We start from the raw sequence: 16,867 nt of genomic DNA on the forward strand, positions 1-16,867 counted from the left end.
CATGCGCCGCGCCAGAAACGTGCCTACGTGATTAGTGGGCGCCTCTCTGAGCGCGGGAAGATGGCCGAGCAGGCGACCAAGTCAGTGCTGTTCGTGTGTCTGGGTGAGACAGCGCTGATCTAGCCCCACTTTGACTTTCCTGGAGGGCTGGGAAGGGCTTCGTGCGCTCTGGGCTGCGCCGCTGGACCGCGCCGCTGGACCAGGAACGGTGATGCGGAGGAGGCCGGAGAGGGGAGACCCGAGGGTGGCATGGGTCGGCGCCGTTGCCTGGGCAGCTCTGCAGGCGGGGTGTCCTTGACGTGCCCGGTTCTCTCTCCAAGCGGGGTCTCCTGTTCAGTCCTGTCTCCGAGTCGGATCCCCTGTCACCTGCCGAAGCCCTCTATGCAAGCCTGGACCTCTAGCTTCTGTACAGTCCTTTCTCCAAGCCCGGTTCCCGTCTCACCTGCAGCACCTGTACTCCAAGCCAGGGTTCCTGGCATTGCACTTGCCTAGAATCCCTTTTTCCCCTTCATCAGACAGACTCGAGGCCACTGGGCTGATCTGTCCTTTAAGGGCTTCCTGATGCGCCGAAACCCATGACAACACTTGTTTGCTGGCATGTTGCCTCGGCCCATGCTCACAAATGGATCTGACCTAAAGGCAGGGGAAGGGCAAAGGTTTAGGATTTCTTGGTTGTAAAAGCCAAACCAGGGAGATCTGATTCCCTAGGTCGCTATGTAACAGCCCCATGTGCCAATATTCCTCTACATGAAAATGAAGGTATTTTATTTTTAATTCTTCAGGTAACTTCCAGCTCAGAATTATTTTCATTTTTAGGACTTCAACGGTGAGCCTCCCTTACTTAAAATAGAGCTCCCTTTCCCTTTAGCTTTCAGGACTTTTCCTTTGATAGGGCACCTCAGTGCTTCCACCCCATCGCCTTAATTCCGCAGAGAGGACGGCCTATATGGTCAATAGTCCAGTGACTTAAAACCTTCTGATGAGTCTGCATTTCCTGCATTTCCTTCCACTCCTCTTTAGGTGCACCCTTAAAGAAGGCCACAGAAGTGTGCTCAGCGTTTCCCACTTTACCCCGTTTACCGTTTCCTACCCACACACCCTGGGGACTCCCTGTTCCCCAGGACTTCAGATGCTCAGTGTGCCTTCCGTTGTGTGCTTCTTTCTGGGAACCCATTTTGCATTTTGCCTGGAAAGCCTTTCTAAAAGGTCAGACCCAAGTATTCCCTTCTTTACTTTTTCCAGATCGTCTAGGTAGAGGTAGTTGTTCCCATGACCCTTTATAGACACCTTTCCTCACACAGATTTTATTATAATTAACTTGATAGCCTCCTGAGATTATAGCTAGATTTAGCCCTCTTGAAGGCAATAACTGTGGCTTATTTTTCTTTGTATTTCCAGCTTTAGGACAAAATATGATGCATACTAGGTATTTGCAGAATTGAATTTCTATGAGGGGAAAAGTAAAAGGCCTCCTTGTTTCACTTTGACAGTAGGCATCATTTGAGTTTTAAGCTCTCCACTGAAGGCTGACTGATAGCTTCAACACAGTTTTTTAAAGGGCAGTTCAGCTCAGGTTGGGCATCTAATAGGATTCCATTGCCTTGTTTATTTCACTTAGTATTGTTGATTAGGCTGACATAATGCACTATGGTGGCTCTTAATGGGAGATGTCTGCTTGTAAGTATTTATCTTCAGTACTTTTTTTTTTTTTAAAGCAACTGCCACGGGACCAGGCACTGTTCTGAGTGCTAGGGATGTAGTGGTGAGGGAAACAGACAAAAATCCCTGCACCTCTAGAGCTCACATTCCGTCATCAACAATCAAGGATTTGGTTAGGACAGTAAGGCAGGAAAGGGGGAGAGAAGGAGAGTGCAACTGTAAGTAGGCTGTTCAGGGGAGGGCTTACCGAGAAGGTGACATTTGAGCAAAGACTTGACGGAGGTGAGGAAGCAAGTGTAGGGTATTTTGGAAAAGCACTCTGGACCCAGAGGAAGGCAGGTGAAAGATTTTGAAGTGAGGGTGCTGGCCATGTTCAAGAAATGGCTGGGAAGCTGAAGTTCTGGGCCTGGTGACCTAGTACCTTCTCAGTCAGACATTCCTCTGTACCTGAGGACTCAGAACTAATGTGGCTGTTTTCTCAGTTCCCAGTGGATACATAAGCAGTACTGTTCTTGGTGCATAGGGGAGAAGTTACTTCCTGACATACAGTGAGTGTTCTGGGGCAGGAGTCTGCAAACTCTTTACGTAAAGAGCCAGAGAACAAATATTTTGTGCTCTGTAGGCCATACCAAAGGTGTAGTGCAAAAGCAGCCCTAGCCAGTACATAAATGATTATGCTGGGCTGTAATTGTGTATGGACACTGGGATTTGAATTCTATGGAATATTCTCAAGATATTCTGAGTATTTTTCAACTGTTTAAAAATGTAAAAAAATTATTTTTAGCTTTGAGAACTATATACAAAGCTGGTGGGTCCTGAGCCCTAGTTTTCAGACCCACATTTAGGTTCTGCGGTGGACAGATCTGGTGAGGCCGTGTGAGGACTTGGGCTCACTGAGCGAGTTAAGCCATTGGAGGGTTTTGAGCAGAGGTGGGAATTTTAAAAAGAAGCCTTCAGCTGTTGTGTTGAGACTGGACTGAGAAGGGGTGAGGGCCACAGGAGGGAGACCCACAATTCAGAGAGAGTTTTGTGTGTTGAACCAGAGCTTTGCCGGTGGAGGGGGTGAGACATGGAGTTCTGGGGTATTTGAGGTTGCTGTTTGCCATTTCACTTGGTAGCCTGTATGCAGGACAGTAACAACAGTACATTTCTGAAACATAAAAGTTTTATTCCTTCAAAGCGTTTATTTGGACCTGTTTCAGACTGAAGTGCAGGGAAGTGTCAGATGTATACCATTGGTAAGGGTAATACCAGAAAAGAACGGAACTCCTTATTTTGGCAAGATTATTAAGTGTTTAATGTTTTAAAGGTCTAAAGAATGTGTGCTGTTAATTGTGTCCCAGCCAGCACACTGGGAGATGAGAGCATAGTGGTGTCAGGTTACCTTTTTCCTACAATTAACCAGTATTTAAATACTCTTCATCCTTTAAAGACCAGCCCTAATTGTTCTTTTTTTCTCATAAGAAACTTTCTTATTCTTTATGCTTTCAGAATCTTTTCCTGTGCTCCTGTAGTATATTGCTTGTCTATCAGCATTTGTTTTCTTGTTTTTATTATAGCTAATTCCGTATCTCCCATAAATACATTGCTTAGCACCTGGTAGAAATATTTTGAGGGAAGATTTTCTGTCTTTTATCTTTCTTCCCCTGTGTAGTAAGGAATTTGACCCCATTTAACGAGAGGTCTTGCCTCTGTCCTGGCTGCTGGGAGGTAACCTTCAAACCCCTTGGAATTCCCTTGGAGTGATAGGAGTGTTTTGTGATTCAGGGATGACCCTACACAGCTTATGCTGAGGAGGTAACTCGGGTGGAGGCTGCGAGCCACACGTGGCAGGGGAAGGGGCTGGACATTGAGTTCAACCACAGGGCAGTAATTCAATCAGTTGGGCTTATTTATGAAACCCCAATAAATCCTTGGCACTGGAGCTCTGGGAGGCGTCCTGGATTGGCAGTACTCTGAGTACTGTCACACATGGGTGACGGGAATGTGACACGTCCCCAAGGACCAGAAAGTTTCCGATTTGGAACTTTCCAGAATCTTTGCTGTGCTCTCTGACTTTGGCTGGTTCTGCTTTGTATCTTTTTGTGATAATAAAACTATAATCATAAGTATAGCATTTTCCTGAATTCTGCAGTCCTTCTGGAGAAATATTGAACCTGTAAGGTTCAGCTGGTTTGAAGTGAGGGTGGCTCTGGGGATCTGTGAACTTGCAGTTGCTGTAAGTTCTGGGCAGACTGGACAGCCTGGAGGACCATCCCTACCCCAGCTGGCTGACTTTTGGGTCCACAGCACTCAAGCAAGGGCTCCCTCCTCACAGGTCCTGCGGTAGAAGTCTGTGTGGAACTACTCTTAGGCCTAAATACATTTGCTTGTATATTTTATGAAACAATAGTCATCTTTATTATGTGCAGTATACTTGAAAATGCATTTTTTAAACTCTATTCTGTTGTATTTCATTTTAAAATAGGCTGGTTGCGACCCACTTCGTTGATTTCACGACTCGCTTCTGGGTCAGTGGTAGCAAACCTGAAAAACGATGATTTTGATCATGACTGTTCTGATTTCGGATGTCTTTGTCATTTGTACTTTGAGTACTTGGACAGTTGGTGTGAAATCATTGAGCAGGGTTGGGTCAGCTGTTCCCCCAGTTTCTGCCACGTGCTGGCAGGACGGTCACCTCAGAGAAGAGTACCTTGCTTCCCTCACATCACATGCTCACTCTGCCCCCTCCTTTTTTTTAAGGTAACATCTGTCGATCACCCATCGCAGAAGCAGTTTTCAGGAAACTTGTAACTGATCAAAACATTTCAGATACTGTAAGTACTGTTCACAACCTTAAAGAGGACAACCTGAATGGCTTTGGGGCAGAAAATTGTGAAAAAAATTCTTTTTTTCTCCTGCAGTGGAGGATAGACAGTGCAGCAACGTCCACGTATGAACTAGGAAACCCTCCTGATTATCGAGGGCAGGCTTGCATGAAGAAGCATGGTGTCCCCATGAGTCACGTTGCCCGGCAGGTACCGTACTTGACCTTGAAGGTGCACTTGTGTGTTTTGTGTTGCAGTGGGTCATTGACAGTGGCGCTGTTTCTGACTGGAACGTGGGCCGGTCGCCAGATCCGAGAGCTGTGAGCTGCCTGAGAAATCATGGCATTAACACAGTCCATAAAGCAAGACAGGTAGAAGAGACCTCGTTTAATTTCTAATATGTTGATCCCGTAACCTGAGCGGTTGTGAGAGGCTTAGCCAGACTTATGTATAATGAGTGCGTTTATTTGAGTCTCTTTATTTAGGGTCGGCCTAACCAGCCACAATACACCCATTCTGGTTCCACAGTTCTGAAAGGTTTGCATGGTCTTGGAATTGACTTGTTAAAATGCATGGTCGAGAGAGCCCTGGCTAAGAGCTGGCAGACCTGAGCTGGCATCACCTTTTTTTCTGTGCATGAGGTCTTTAAACATTTAAGCCCCGGTGACTTAGTCTGCTTCCATTACTAGGTTGTTGCTAGAATAAATTTCGGTTGTAAGTACAGAAACATATTGCCAGCTGTGGAGTGCCTTAGAAGTACCAGGTAGCGCTGATATTATTATGGACGCATAGCCTGCACACCAGCAGTAGTACCTCTGGGTTTTGGTTCTGGAATGTGGCCCAGCAGAACGTCCTGCGAGGAGGTTGGTGTGCCTTATCAGCTCTGCAGGGTGGAAGCCACCAGCTGCATGTGCTCTTGCACTTTTGAGATATGGCCAGTGTAATGGAGGCTGCATTTTAAATTGTAACTCATTTAAATAGCCACTTGGTCTGGTGGGCACGTTATTGGGCTACAGGGTTCTAGACTCCCGTGGAACCCCGGAAGGGGGGTTCTGAGGTTTTCATGGCAGCATTCGTGGTGAGACGTTGGGGTCCGTAGGCGGCCCGTCCAGTCCCTCCCAGTCTAGGAGCTGCTGTGGGTGCTCGTGCCGGCACCTTCTGTAACCACGGGGACCAGCTGCTACAGAAACACGCTTCGTTTCTGACTAGCGTGTTGTTCTAAATCCAAATCAATTGGATTTTTTAAAAACCTCGCTAAAATCTGCTAACTTCCTTTTGTATCCATCTTGACAAAATGTAGGCTCTGTAGACCAAGAAGGGTCATGGCTTAGTGTCACATGAGCTTTTGAGGCCTTCAAAGTGAGAAGCCAAATATTGTGAAAATCAGTTGTCAACTATACTGCATGTTTGTAAGTGTGGATGGCAGCGTGAGAGCTATAGTATTAGTGCTCGGATCAGAACTTTTTGTAAGACTGGATAAAGATTCCTTAGTCGTTGTTATACTAAATTTTGTCTCTATTTAAAACTTTGCAGATTGCTTTGCCATATAACATCGTATTTTAAATTTTGGTCGTTCTCAAATTTTATCAATTACGGAAAGGAGTGGTTGGTAAACACATTTTGCAGGTCAGGAAACAGTTCTGGAGAGAAAATAAATGACTTATTGAAGGTTATGCAGCTGCAAGTGGTAGAACTTGGATTTAATTACAGGTTTATTTGTTGAGGTGTGAGCCAGAAAATTCACAAAACAAAATGACTATAGAAACACTTTGAATACGTTAATAATGCCTCAGAAATTAGTAATGCACACATTATTTTTGACTTAGATAACTGAGATCTGTGAACTAGTTTCTGGCTACATCAGTTGACTCTGCATGTTAACAATTTACTATTTAAATTAACTATTTTAAGGACCCTTTCTTAAGTGGAATTTTCATTGGAGATTAAACATTTTTTATATCATTTGTCCATTCTAGTCTCTTCAGGGTTGTACATACCTTGCCAGTTTCTATTTTGTTTTTTAAATAATGTAGATTTATTTTGAGTAGACCTTCAGAATTATGAGCAATCATACTTCCATGTTTTCTGCTTTTAAGATCAGATTATTTTTCATACACTAAGTTTATGATAAAAGTGGGTACAAATGAAATATTTTAAATACACATGCCTTAAAAAAACAAAGCTAGAAAGTCACTGCTTATGAAATTATTACCAGTTTTAGAAGTAGTACTTCCACATGACCTATTTTTTCTTTCTCTTGTTGCTTTTAAGAAAATTTTCTCAGCAATGATTTTTTTAAAAATGTGCAAGTCCTAGTAGGATATGTCAGTATCACGTCAGATCTTTGTTATTTTTTAGCATTTTCTAATGTTTACAGATTTCCTCTTTAGTGAGTATCACAATTTGTATGAGAACTATTCTAATATTTCGATTAAACCTGGGTTTTATAGACAGAATACATTCAGGGTACTTTTTTCTTTTTAGCGCATGTAATCATTTCTCTGGAGTATGTGAACTCTCACATCCGGTTAGTTCTGTGGGGATGTTTACTTTATCATACATTCTTTCCCTTTCCAGTAAACTTTATGTGACATATGCACAGATGTCAGGGTGCTCAGTGCATCTTATGGCACGACCAGCTCTACTCCCTCTACTCCAGAGGTCACCACTCAAAATGCCGCTACCTTTTCCGCTTTATGGCAGTGGAATCCTATAGCGTGTATACTTCTGTCAGCTTTTCCTTTGTGAGATTCTCCGTATTGTTGCTCATAGCAAAGCTTAGTCATCCTCATTTGTGGACTCAGTATCATTTTACAGTTAGGCTACAGTTTATTATCAGTTCCACTCTTGATGAACACTCGGTTGTTTCTAGTTTGGGGCTGAGTCCACTGAATATTTTTGTATGTGTGCAGTTCTGTTGGGTGGATACACACCTGGCATCACACGCTGTGTCAGGGTCGACCAGCCTCATAGAACAAGTTGGCTAATGTTTCTTTTCTCTTCGGTTAAAAAACTTTTGTCAAACAATGATGGTATTTCTACCTTAACTGTTTGGAAGGATTCATCTAATCCATTGGCCTTTGGTTGCTTCCTGCAGTTGCTGTCGTTTTCTTCTGCTGTCTTTAGCTTTTCTTTGGTGTGTAGTTACCAGCAGTTTTATGTGGTCAGATTCACTTCCTGAATTTGTGTCTTGGTGGTTTTCATCAGTGCTGGGAGATTCTGGGCTGTTATCTTTGCCTACTTTTCTTCCCCTCATTCTTCTGAGATTCAGCCTACATGTATTTTGAACATAAATTTCTTGTGCTTTTTCTACTTTCTTCATCCTTTTTTTCACTCTGTTTTTCAGTCTGAGATTTTCCTCCTCACCTGTTTTGTGATGTACAAATCTTTCTGTTTTCAGACAGTCCATAAGCCTCTATTTATTGAATATTTGGTGTCTGTTACTTTATTTAATTCTTTAAGTTTATTTCTTATTTAGTTTATTATTTAGTTTATTATTATTATTATCTTATTTAGTTATTAAGTTTATTTCTTATTTAATTCTTTAAGTTTAATTCTTTAAGTTTTATTTGGTCTTTTAAAGTGACTCCAGCTCTCTGGTGAAATTCTGCATCTTGCCCTATATTTTCGTGAACAACTCCGATCACAGTTATTTTACACAAAGCCTGGTACCTGGGTCATCTGTGAGTCTGCTTTCTTTCTTTTCCTCTTTGTTGTGTTGCTCGGCATGCTTGCTAGTTTGGATTAAATGCGGAGCATGATGTATAGACAATGTAGAAGCTTTGGGTGAAGGACCTTCGCCCCCAGGTGGCTCCGCTTTGGTGGGGCAGGGATTGGTTTGGAGCTGACTGGTTTCTGGGCCTGCCTCGCGGGGCTCGGGCTGTGCTGGACGGGCCCCTCTCCGGTGAACTTCCAGGAGCCCCCCTGCAGGGGAGGCGTTCAGCACACAGGGCTGTTCCTGTTTAGCAGCTTCTGAAGTAGTTCTTCCCTCCCCACTGAGTCTGCTGCGTGCGGCCTTCCACTTGTTCTCTTGGCTTCTTCCTCTGAATAGTTTAGGAACTTGGCAGATGCTCTGAGGAGAAGACGTGTGGTGTCTGCTTCACCTCCGGCATCTCCATCCGGTGAGGTTGCCCACTGGCCCTTTGGTGCTCCTGCCTTCCATCAGCGGCCTTCTGCCCAGGCTTCTCGTGACCTGGGAGGCCGGGTGGTTTGACCCACACGATGCTGAGCACCCCTTGCATCCCCCATCGTGACAATCACGATGTCCTCAGACGTTGCTAACAGCCCCTCCTGTGAGAGTCTAAAGCACAGTCCCCAGAGTGGGTTCCAGGGACCCCTAGGCCCGTGAGGTCAAAATGTGTGAGTCAGGGATCCATTCAAAGGCTCAGACTAACCATAACCAGTGAGCTTGGACAGAGTAGGAAAAGTTTGCTCGTATGTTTTCATGTTCTGCATTGCAAATAACCTGTAAGAAACCACTGCTAATGAGCTTTGGTGTTGCATCAGAGAATATCCACAGTTATACAATGGCTGTTAAAATACTGCTTTTAAGCTACGCACTTGTGTGAGGCTGGTTTTGCATATTTCAGCAGATCAAATGCAGAAGCACAGAGGAGAACCGTCTGCCTTGAGTAAGCAGACATTAAAGAGATTTGCAAAAATGTAAAACAGTGCCACTCTCCTCCCTAAGTTTCAGTGTGGAAAATAGAGCTGTTTTTCATTTATAAAAATGTTATAATAACAGGTAATGAATTTTTATTATTTTTAAGTGAATAATAAGTGTTATAAAAATTTCACTTTTAATAGCTTTGGTGAATATTGGTACAATAGCTAAAACCCTAAGTAACAAGTTGTTTAGATGGAAGGCCTAAATAATTTTAAGAGTTAAAAATTTCTGCATCCAGGAAGTTTGAGATCTCTCTTCCGAGCTCTAGCCAGGGCCCAGGATCAGCAAGTCCTCTTGAGGGCGGGGGCAAGACGCCAGCTGCCCTTTGTGGCCGGTCAGCCCTCGCAGGTAGCCAGGCTTATCTGTAGCAGCAGAGGGCCCGCCAATTTGCATACCTGGTCCTGTGCACGCAGTTGGGATTTTGGCCTTTCTGAGCCTGGCTGTCATGGGAGCACGTTAATGATTGTGCAGAAGTGTTTAGTTTTGATGGGCGTTTTCTACTTTTTTTCTGGCAATAGGGTTGTTTTGCCACAAGCTATTTCATTTATAGCTGCAAGCGGAAATCCTTTACCATGCATTCTTTATAAGATGTTAATTATAGCCGTTCCTCTTCCACAGTCATTTTAACATCTAAACATCATGTAGCTACATGTAGCTGTCCGTTACTAAGTCTCTCTTAGGATCTGCAATTGCAGTCATTCCAAAAGTAAAAACAATGTTTAATATTTAATCTCAGGACATTTCTCAGACAACTAATTTGGGGAAATAACTTGTAATATTTGTTCTAATAGATTTTAAAATAAGCTAGTACCTTGGGAATGTTAGCAAAATTTGGTCCCAGTACTTTATTAATGTGCTACACTAAAAATTAATGCAAGTGCATACTAAGAGCCAAAATTTATTATTTTTAACAGAATAGTGAGTATATTTATGGTTCTTCTGCAGCACTGATTATAGTAGAGTGTCACTACTCTGTTTAACCAGGTATTCAAAATCTTTGTAGTTTCATTGTGCCACTATATTTTAGAGGATTTTTTTAGTGATGAAGATGAGTATTGAAAGCATTCTTAGAAATTATTTCCATCCTTGATTACGGCATGTTTCCCTTCCTTCCTTCCCACCTGCCTACCATTTTTTTAATTGAAGTATAGTTAATTTACAATGCTGTGTTAGTTTCAGGTGTACAGCAGAGTGATTCAGTTATATATATATATATATATTCTTTTTCCGATTCTTTTCCCTTATAGGTTATTAAGATTGAATATAGTTGTTCCTTTCTTATTCTGTTATTACTTATACTAATAAAAATCATAAGAGAGTTTTTGTTTATATTTTAGTGAGCTCATGTTTATGAATCATGTCAGAAAACAGTGCACAGTTCGGGTGAGAATTAGTAACAGTGCTGAGTGGCGCTCTCTTCTGTGTCATGTCCAAATTACGGATATTTAGTCAGAATAGAGAAGATCCAGAGATTCAGTTCCTCATGTGTTTCTTTCTCGTGAGCCTGACCACCCTCTACCTCAAATGTTGTCTTCCTCTCTGCCCTCTTCTCTGCTTTATTTTTCTGTGAGGCATTGTCACTCCTGAGAGCTGCCCACCCTGCGTAGGAGGGAAGCCCCACGAGGACAGCCGCCAGTGCTGCAGTTGATCCGTGTCACTGGGGCTGAGGATGAGCACTTGTAGAATGAAAAGTAGGGCTCAGACATGGAACATTTTACTAAGTTAACTGAATTATACTTTGTTTCTAAGAAGTCGAAGATGAAGTATAAACTTTGCATCCACATATTATACTATTTATGATTAGGGAACTGTATAAAATAAAATTTATTTGCAATACAATTTTAGGAAATCAGGTTAACTGTTTAAAGTACCTTAATTGATTTATAACTTAATAAGTGAGTAGCAGATTCAAGTATAGCCTTTTTTTTTTTTTAAGGTTCTGTTTTGGATCCTCTAGGTTTGATTGGTCTAAACGTAAACATTATGTTTTCACTTCTCATTTACTTTTAGGTTACCAAAGAAGACTTTGCCACTTTTGATTATATACTATGTATGGATGAAAGCAACCTGAGGTAATCGTATTTTTAAAGGGTATTTCTCTTCAACTCGGTTCAGTAATAGGCTAGGCAGTTTGTTGTCCAAAATGACTTTTCTAGTACCTTAAACTTGTAATATATAATGATGGTCACAACATGTGGAAGTACTTATTTAGAATAGTAAGAAATCCAGGGAATAATTTAGAATTGCAGTCTCATAGATCTGTTTACACTTAGACACACCCTTTGATAAGGAAAAGTCTGATATATAAGGTGATGCTTTGTTTTGCAGGAGAATGAGTTTGTTATTGCTGTAATGATTCACGGCCAGCATGGTGTTGTATTGTGTTTCTCATCTTATTCCCCCTTACAGCTGCCTCACAGCAACCCCCAAAAAAAGACTAACAAAAAAGAAGACGTTTTAGTTCATTTAAATTGTTGATTGCCTTAATCAATTTAAAAAACAAAAACTGTCAGATTAAGGTATTAGGTAAAAATGGCTAAGACTGGTGCGTATCGTGTGCTGTGCACGCCAAAGCGCTTCCTCTGAAGGTTTGCACTGTTGCTCCGTCTTATCAGAGAGGAATTCGAGGCACAGAGAGGTTACGTTACTTGCCCAAGTTCACAGATTCAGTGGTGGGTGTGTTGGAATTTTAGCCTAGGCTCTGTGAGGCATGAGTCACACTCACCACCGTGCCCTATCGCCTCACTTGTGCGTTTGACCTCAGGGGACATGGATCTGGGCAACAAGGAGCTTGGTGTGGCATTTCTTCAGCCAGGCACTGGTAACCAATGATGAGAGTGTTTTCCTGGGCCTCTCCTCCTGAAGTCTGAGGTGGGCTTACATGTATTATGGGCTTCGTGTATTCAAATTAAACCTAACAAACAATATGATACAATGTGACCATGCAAAGATAAATGAATACGATGTATTTTACAAATACAGAGGCAGACTCGGGCTAAGTGACCAAAGGGAATGTATGAGCAGACCATGCACCAGTTGCAAGACGGGCACCGTGCTGCCTGTCACACAGTAGGTCTTGCTGAGTGAGATGCCCCAGCAGTCCGCCTGCAGGGCCCTTGGTGTCTGCCCTCACCGAAAGGACAGAGACGAGCCCGCGGTGTGAGCGCAGGACCACACTGCCTTGCTTCCCTGCTAACCCGGAAATGTTGCGTGTGTTTCCTTTAGTCACTGGTGTAGGGTGGACAGGTACGGATGCAACAGGCCTACCTAGGTTTTCATTAATCACGAACTGCGTGAAAATACATAGATTTTCTATTTTTGTTTTTCACTTGTTAGTTTTGCTTTTTTTTGTCCACATTTTTCTCAGTTACAGAATAGCTCATCAGTATCATCAACAGTGTCTTGTTAGAGAACTCTGTGTGGCACCCTGTCTACTAATGAAATGTCCAGACGTGGTTGGCACTTGGTGGTGCAGCCCGAGCCACCCCTGCTCCCACCTGCCCTTCACGTTTCAGCCTCGGTGCCCTCCTGGGGAGCGTCTGTGCTCTGAGGCCTCGCGGGTTTCCCGTTAGACTCTGTTGTCCCCCATAGAGATTTGGTAACCAAATGCAGGAACAGTCCACACGAAGCTCAGTGAGAAAGCTGAGGTGGAAGATGGGCGCGTGGGGTGGGTGCAAGGACCGCCGTCAGGACACCTTAGCGTGGAGCCTCCCGCCCTCCGGGACTTGGTTCGCATGGCGTTTTGCGTTCCACTCTGTCACCTTGTCAGGAGAACGCTGATTATTGTCTGGCTCGAAGCTGTACGTTTCGTGTAAATCCCCTGCTGTTGCGAGCTCCCTTGCCTGAGACACAGAGCCCCAGACTGCAGCCCCAGGGAGGGCCGTGCAGAGCTGCCGAGTGTTTGATTTCCTCTCTAAAGCAGGTCACTTTTGCTGGATTTTGATATAGGTGCTTCATAAAACCCTAGCAGACGTCCCAGTTTAACTTGAAACCATAGATCAGAAAACTGAGTTCATGTTTCAATTTTACAGAGATTTGAATAGGAAAAGTAATCAAGTTAAAAACTGCAGAGCGAGAATTGAACTACTTGGGAGCTACGATCCACAGAAAAAGCTCATCATTGAAGACCCTTATTATGTAAGTATGGTTCTCACTTCCATCCTGCGGTTCACGGGTAGGGATAACGTAAACACCAGCCTGTCTGTGTGCCCTCACTTTGGGAGTCGGAGGCAGACTCCTGAAGGGCCTTTTCCTTACGCAGGCTTCGTTACTCTTCCTTTTCCCTGTCTTTTTAGGGTAATGAAGCTGACTTTGAGACCGTCTACCAGCAGTGTGTGCGGTGCTGCAGAGCCTTCCTGGAGAAGGTTCGCTGACCTGGGTCCAGCCCTGCTGCGGCCCTGGCTCGTTCCCACAGGCCCGCATTCTCAGTCAGGTGTCACAGTGTCGCCATTCCCTAGCCAAGGCCACAGCCCTTTTCTCAGTTGACTCACTGTTTCTTACCTTAAAAATAATTGTAGATGGAAACCAGTTGTTGCGTTTGGTGGACGAATAAATAAAAAATTTTGATTCAGCCAGTTTATGGGGTAAGTGTTCTTAGACTAGTTGAACCTCCCACTTTGCCCCAGTTACAAAAATAGTGGAACAAAGAAAATCGCAGAGCAGCAAAATAGAACACAATGAAGTAAAGCATCACTGTAAGGCTCGGCAGCATCTGAGCCATCGGCACTTCCAGGAATCTGCACTACCTCTTCCCTCTGTGTGGACAGGGCCCCTGCCCTGCACTCCCTCTTGATGCCAGGGCCTGGTGTCCAGTGATGTTGGCGAGAAGTGTTCACACACAGGCACAGTGCACACTTGTGCATTGACAGGACAGGAAGGAGGAAGATTTGCATGACTCGTCTTCAGCACCTTCACTCCTTAGTTTGTGTCTGTCTAGTTGATTTCATAAGGAAGTCACCTTATGTGTTCCTGTTTGAACCACTTTGCCTCTGGAAATGTAATTATGTCCGGGAAGAAGGACACTTGTGTGCTGGTTTACCTTAGGGTCAGTGTGGGGACCACGTCTGCTTTACCTGCATGTGATTAACCTGAATGTCAAATATAGGTCAGCTTAGGTGGGAAAAAATAATAAGTGGGAAAAAAGTCCTTTTATGTTGGAATGCTTAAATATTGATATGTTAAGTATTCTTTTATCAGTGCTTAGTTTATAGGCAAATATAGGTAATTTCTGTGCACTTGGAGATAACTGATCTAAAATTCATATGAATATATGTCAGAAAAGATTGTTTTCAAATAAACTGGGGAAATTACAAAACTACAGCTAAGTACAAGTCTGGTGTCTGCCTGTTTTTCTACTGACAGGTGGGGAAGAATCAGAAAGCATTGCCTCCACTGTCCCTTTTGGATGATGTGTGATGTGTGCCTGTCTGCCCCGTCCCGGGCAGCACCCTAAGCAGCGTAAGTGCCTAAGTAAGCACGTTGCTTCCACTCAAGTAATCTGTTCATGGGAGAAGCTGGCAGCCCTGCAGCCACAGCGGCCTTGCCTGCGCCCCATCCTCAGTGGAGTGTGGGTTCTCCTTGGGGCCAGCACCCCAAGGCAGACCCCTGTGGATGGCTAGATGAGGGACAACTTTTCTCCTCTCGGTCTTCACCCCAGTTCATCGTTGATGACCTGAAGTCCCGGGAGGACTCTAGGTCACAGATCCGTCTGAGTGACGGTCGCTCAGAAGCAGGGAGAGTTCAGAGGAACGGCTTCTGGTCCTCAGTATCACAGGGGCCTCAGATGGGGGACCTTCAGTCCTGAGCTTACTCGGGCCTGAGGGATGAGCAAGGTGTCTTTCCCACCAGGCCACCGGGGGCGGCAGACTCAGGGACACCGGGGAGGCGGCGGCAAGAAGGCTGGCCAGGCGTGTGTGTGGTGGCCTGCGGGATCGCTCCATGAGGGCTTATCCTGAAACGTGGGAGGATTGAGAATTTGATAATGGTAGCTTTAAAAGGTAAAGAATTGAGGGAAAAAGTCGACCTGCAACTAGGAAACAGGAAAGTAAAGCACTTCAAAAATTACACCCTAGTGCCCTAATCGTTCAGTAATTGCTTAATACTCTCAAAGTAAGGAAATTTCTTACTCTTTTCTGTTCCTTTATGTTGATGAATAAATCTCTCTAGTTTGTTTTCTTTAACATTTACACACATGTCTTAAACACAGACCCTCAGACAAATCCTAGGGTTCCTAATTGACTTTGTCCTTAGGCTGTATCCAGACTAGGGCTCATGTGAACAGGAAACCTCGTTGCTGCATTCACTTGTCTGAAAAATTAGATCCAGTCAGATTTGTTCAAAATATATCTACCTGTAAAAATCTGGAGCTTTTTGGAAGTCTTAAGGTCCCTCTTAGTTTAGCGTTTCCATTACAAATCACACAGGAAATACGGAGTTTAGTGTTTCCATTACAAAGTCATACAGGAAATACGGATGCAACCTTATTTGAAATATTCGCTACCAAATCACGTACGTTAAGAAATATGTCGCCAGTATATAGTGCCACTCTCTTTAAAAAATGCTAATGTCCCTTACAAGAATTCATAGCTTTCTCGTTTTATTTATTTATGCCTTTTATATTCTGTGATATCCTGCCAGTATTTCAATCTTTTCAAAAGATTTGTAAATCATGAATTCCCAATGATGAACTTGTTCAGGAGTAAAGAGTCACTTTGAAGACTTCATTATAACAAACACTTCATTTATTACTTGCGTTTTATTTACAGTATCTACATATTGCACAGTATCTAGATACTATTTTACATTTATTATACAAAGGACAAATGAAATTAGCCTGAGCATGTACACAGATTTACACTCCAATGTCTCCACAACTGAAGTTCTTTTCTGTCTCTTTTTATTTATTTATATTTTTTAAATTTTTCATGCAATTCCAAATGATACTCTGGGCATTTAATTGTAAAAGTAATAAAATATTAAATAATACCATATGCTATATGAAAATATAGTTTTAGATTCTGCTGATTCTGCTTATGCTTCTCAAGAAATATTTGTGACGTCACCTAATCAGGAAAAGGAGATCTCTCTCTGCCGTTTCACAGCATGACACATCAAACGTGGAGCACTCTCCTGTTGTCTAAAATGACCGGTGGCAAGCATTACTGTTGGGCACACCCATTTACTGACTCTGTGCCCACAGACGGTGTCAACATACAAAACTCAAGGTAAAGGAATTATGGGAGAGGCTGTCTGCAAAAATAAATCTCTGTTCATGGGGCGTGTCCAGAAGGCAGTGGGATCTGCCCTGCTGGTCTCCAAGGCACTTCTCACGGTCCCGGGCCGCTGCTCGTCCGCGGCGCTCTGCTCGCTGCGAAACAAACACGTTTGGGTTCAGAGAATGACTCACAGTTGCTTATTGATTCTGGAAGACCTATACATTCAATTACGTGTAACATAATGTGTGCATAGATGTGAGGAATTGCAGTCTGCATGTTTCCCTGTGTGCCAAAATGTGTGTCTATTTTATTCTGGAAAGTAACTCAGTGCTCACGGGCCTGCTGCGCTAAAGGGATGGAAATCATCACAAACGAAGAGAGATGCTTGCTAGGGTCTGAAGAACAGTGCTCAGTGTTGATGCGTCTGCCGCCAAGTCCTCGGTAGTTCAGTCCACGCTGATGTGGGGCGATCCTGGGTTGCTCAGAATAGGCTGCATTTTGTAGAGCAAGCTGGATACTTG

The 16,867-nt window shown here is 43.5% G+C and overlaps 1 protein-coding gene across 3 annotated transcripts; it reads left to right on the forward strand.

Moving 5' to 3' along the window:
* The first annotated feature begins 31 nt into the window (after nt 1–31).
* Nucleotides 32–14,444, forward strand: ACP1 (acid phosphatase 1). 3 transcript variants are annotated; one of them, XM_082851249.1, is made up of 6 exons: nt 32–103; nt 4,402–4,475; nt 4,563–4,676; nt 11,143–11,204; nt 13,164–13,269; nt 13,428–14,444. In XM_082851249.1, the coding sequence occupies exons 1-6, from the start codon at nt 61–63 to the stop codon at nt 13,503–13,505; spliced, it is 477 nt and encodes a 158-aa protein (XP_082707375.1). In that variant the 5' UTR covers nt 32–60; the 3' UTR covers nt 13,506–14,444. The 3 variants fall into 3 exon arrangements, with proteins under 3 accessions (XP_082707375.1, XP_082707376.1, XP_082707377.1); XM_082851250.1 differs by lacking the exon at nt 4,563–4,676 and adding an exon at nt 4,724–4,837; XM_082851251.1 differs by lacking the exons at nt 13,164–13,269; nt 13,428–14,444 and having other exon boundaries at nt 4,563–4,837; nt 11,143–11,205.
* Nucleotides 14,445–16,867: the final 2,423 nt, after the last annotated feature.

Source organism: Leucopleurus acutus (assembly GCF_964270905.1).
Source record: "Leucopleurus acutus genome assembly, chromosome: 12".
In the NCBI taxonomy this organism is placed as follows: domain Eukaryota; kingdom Metazoa; phylum Chordata; class Mammalia; order Artiodactyla; family Delphinidae; genus Leucopleurus; species Leucopleurus acutus.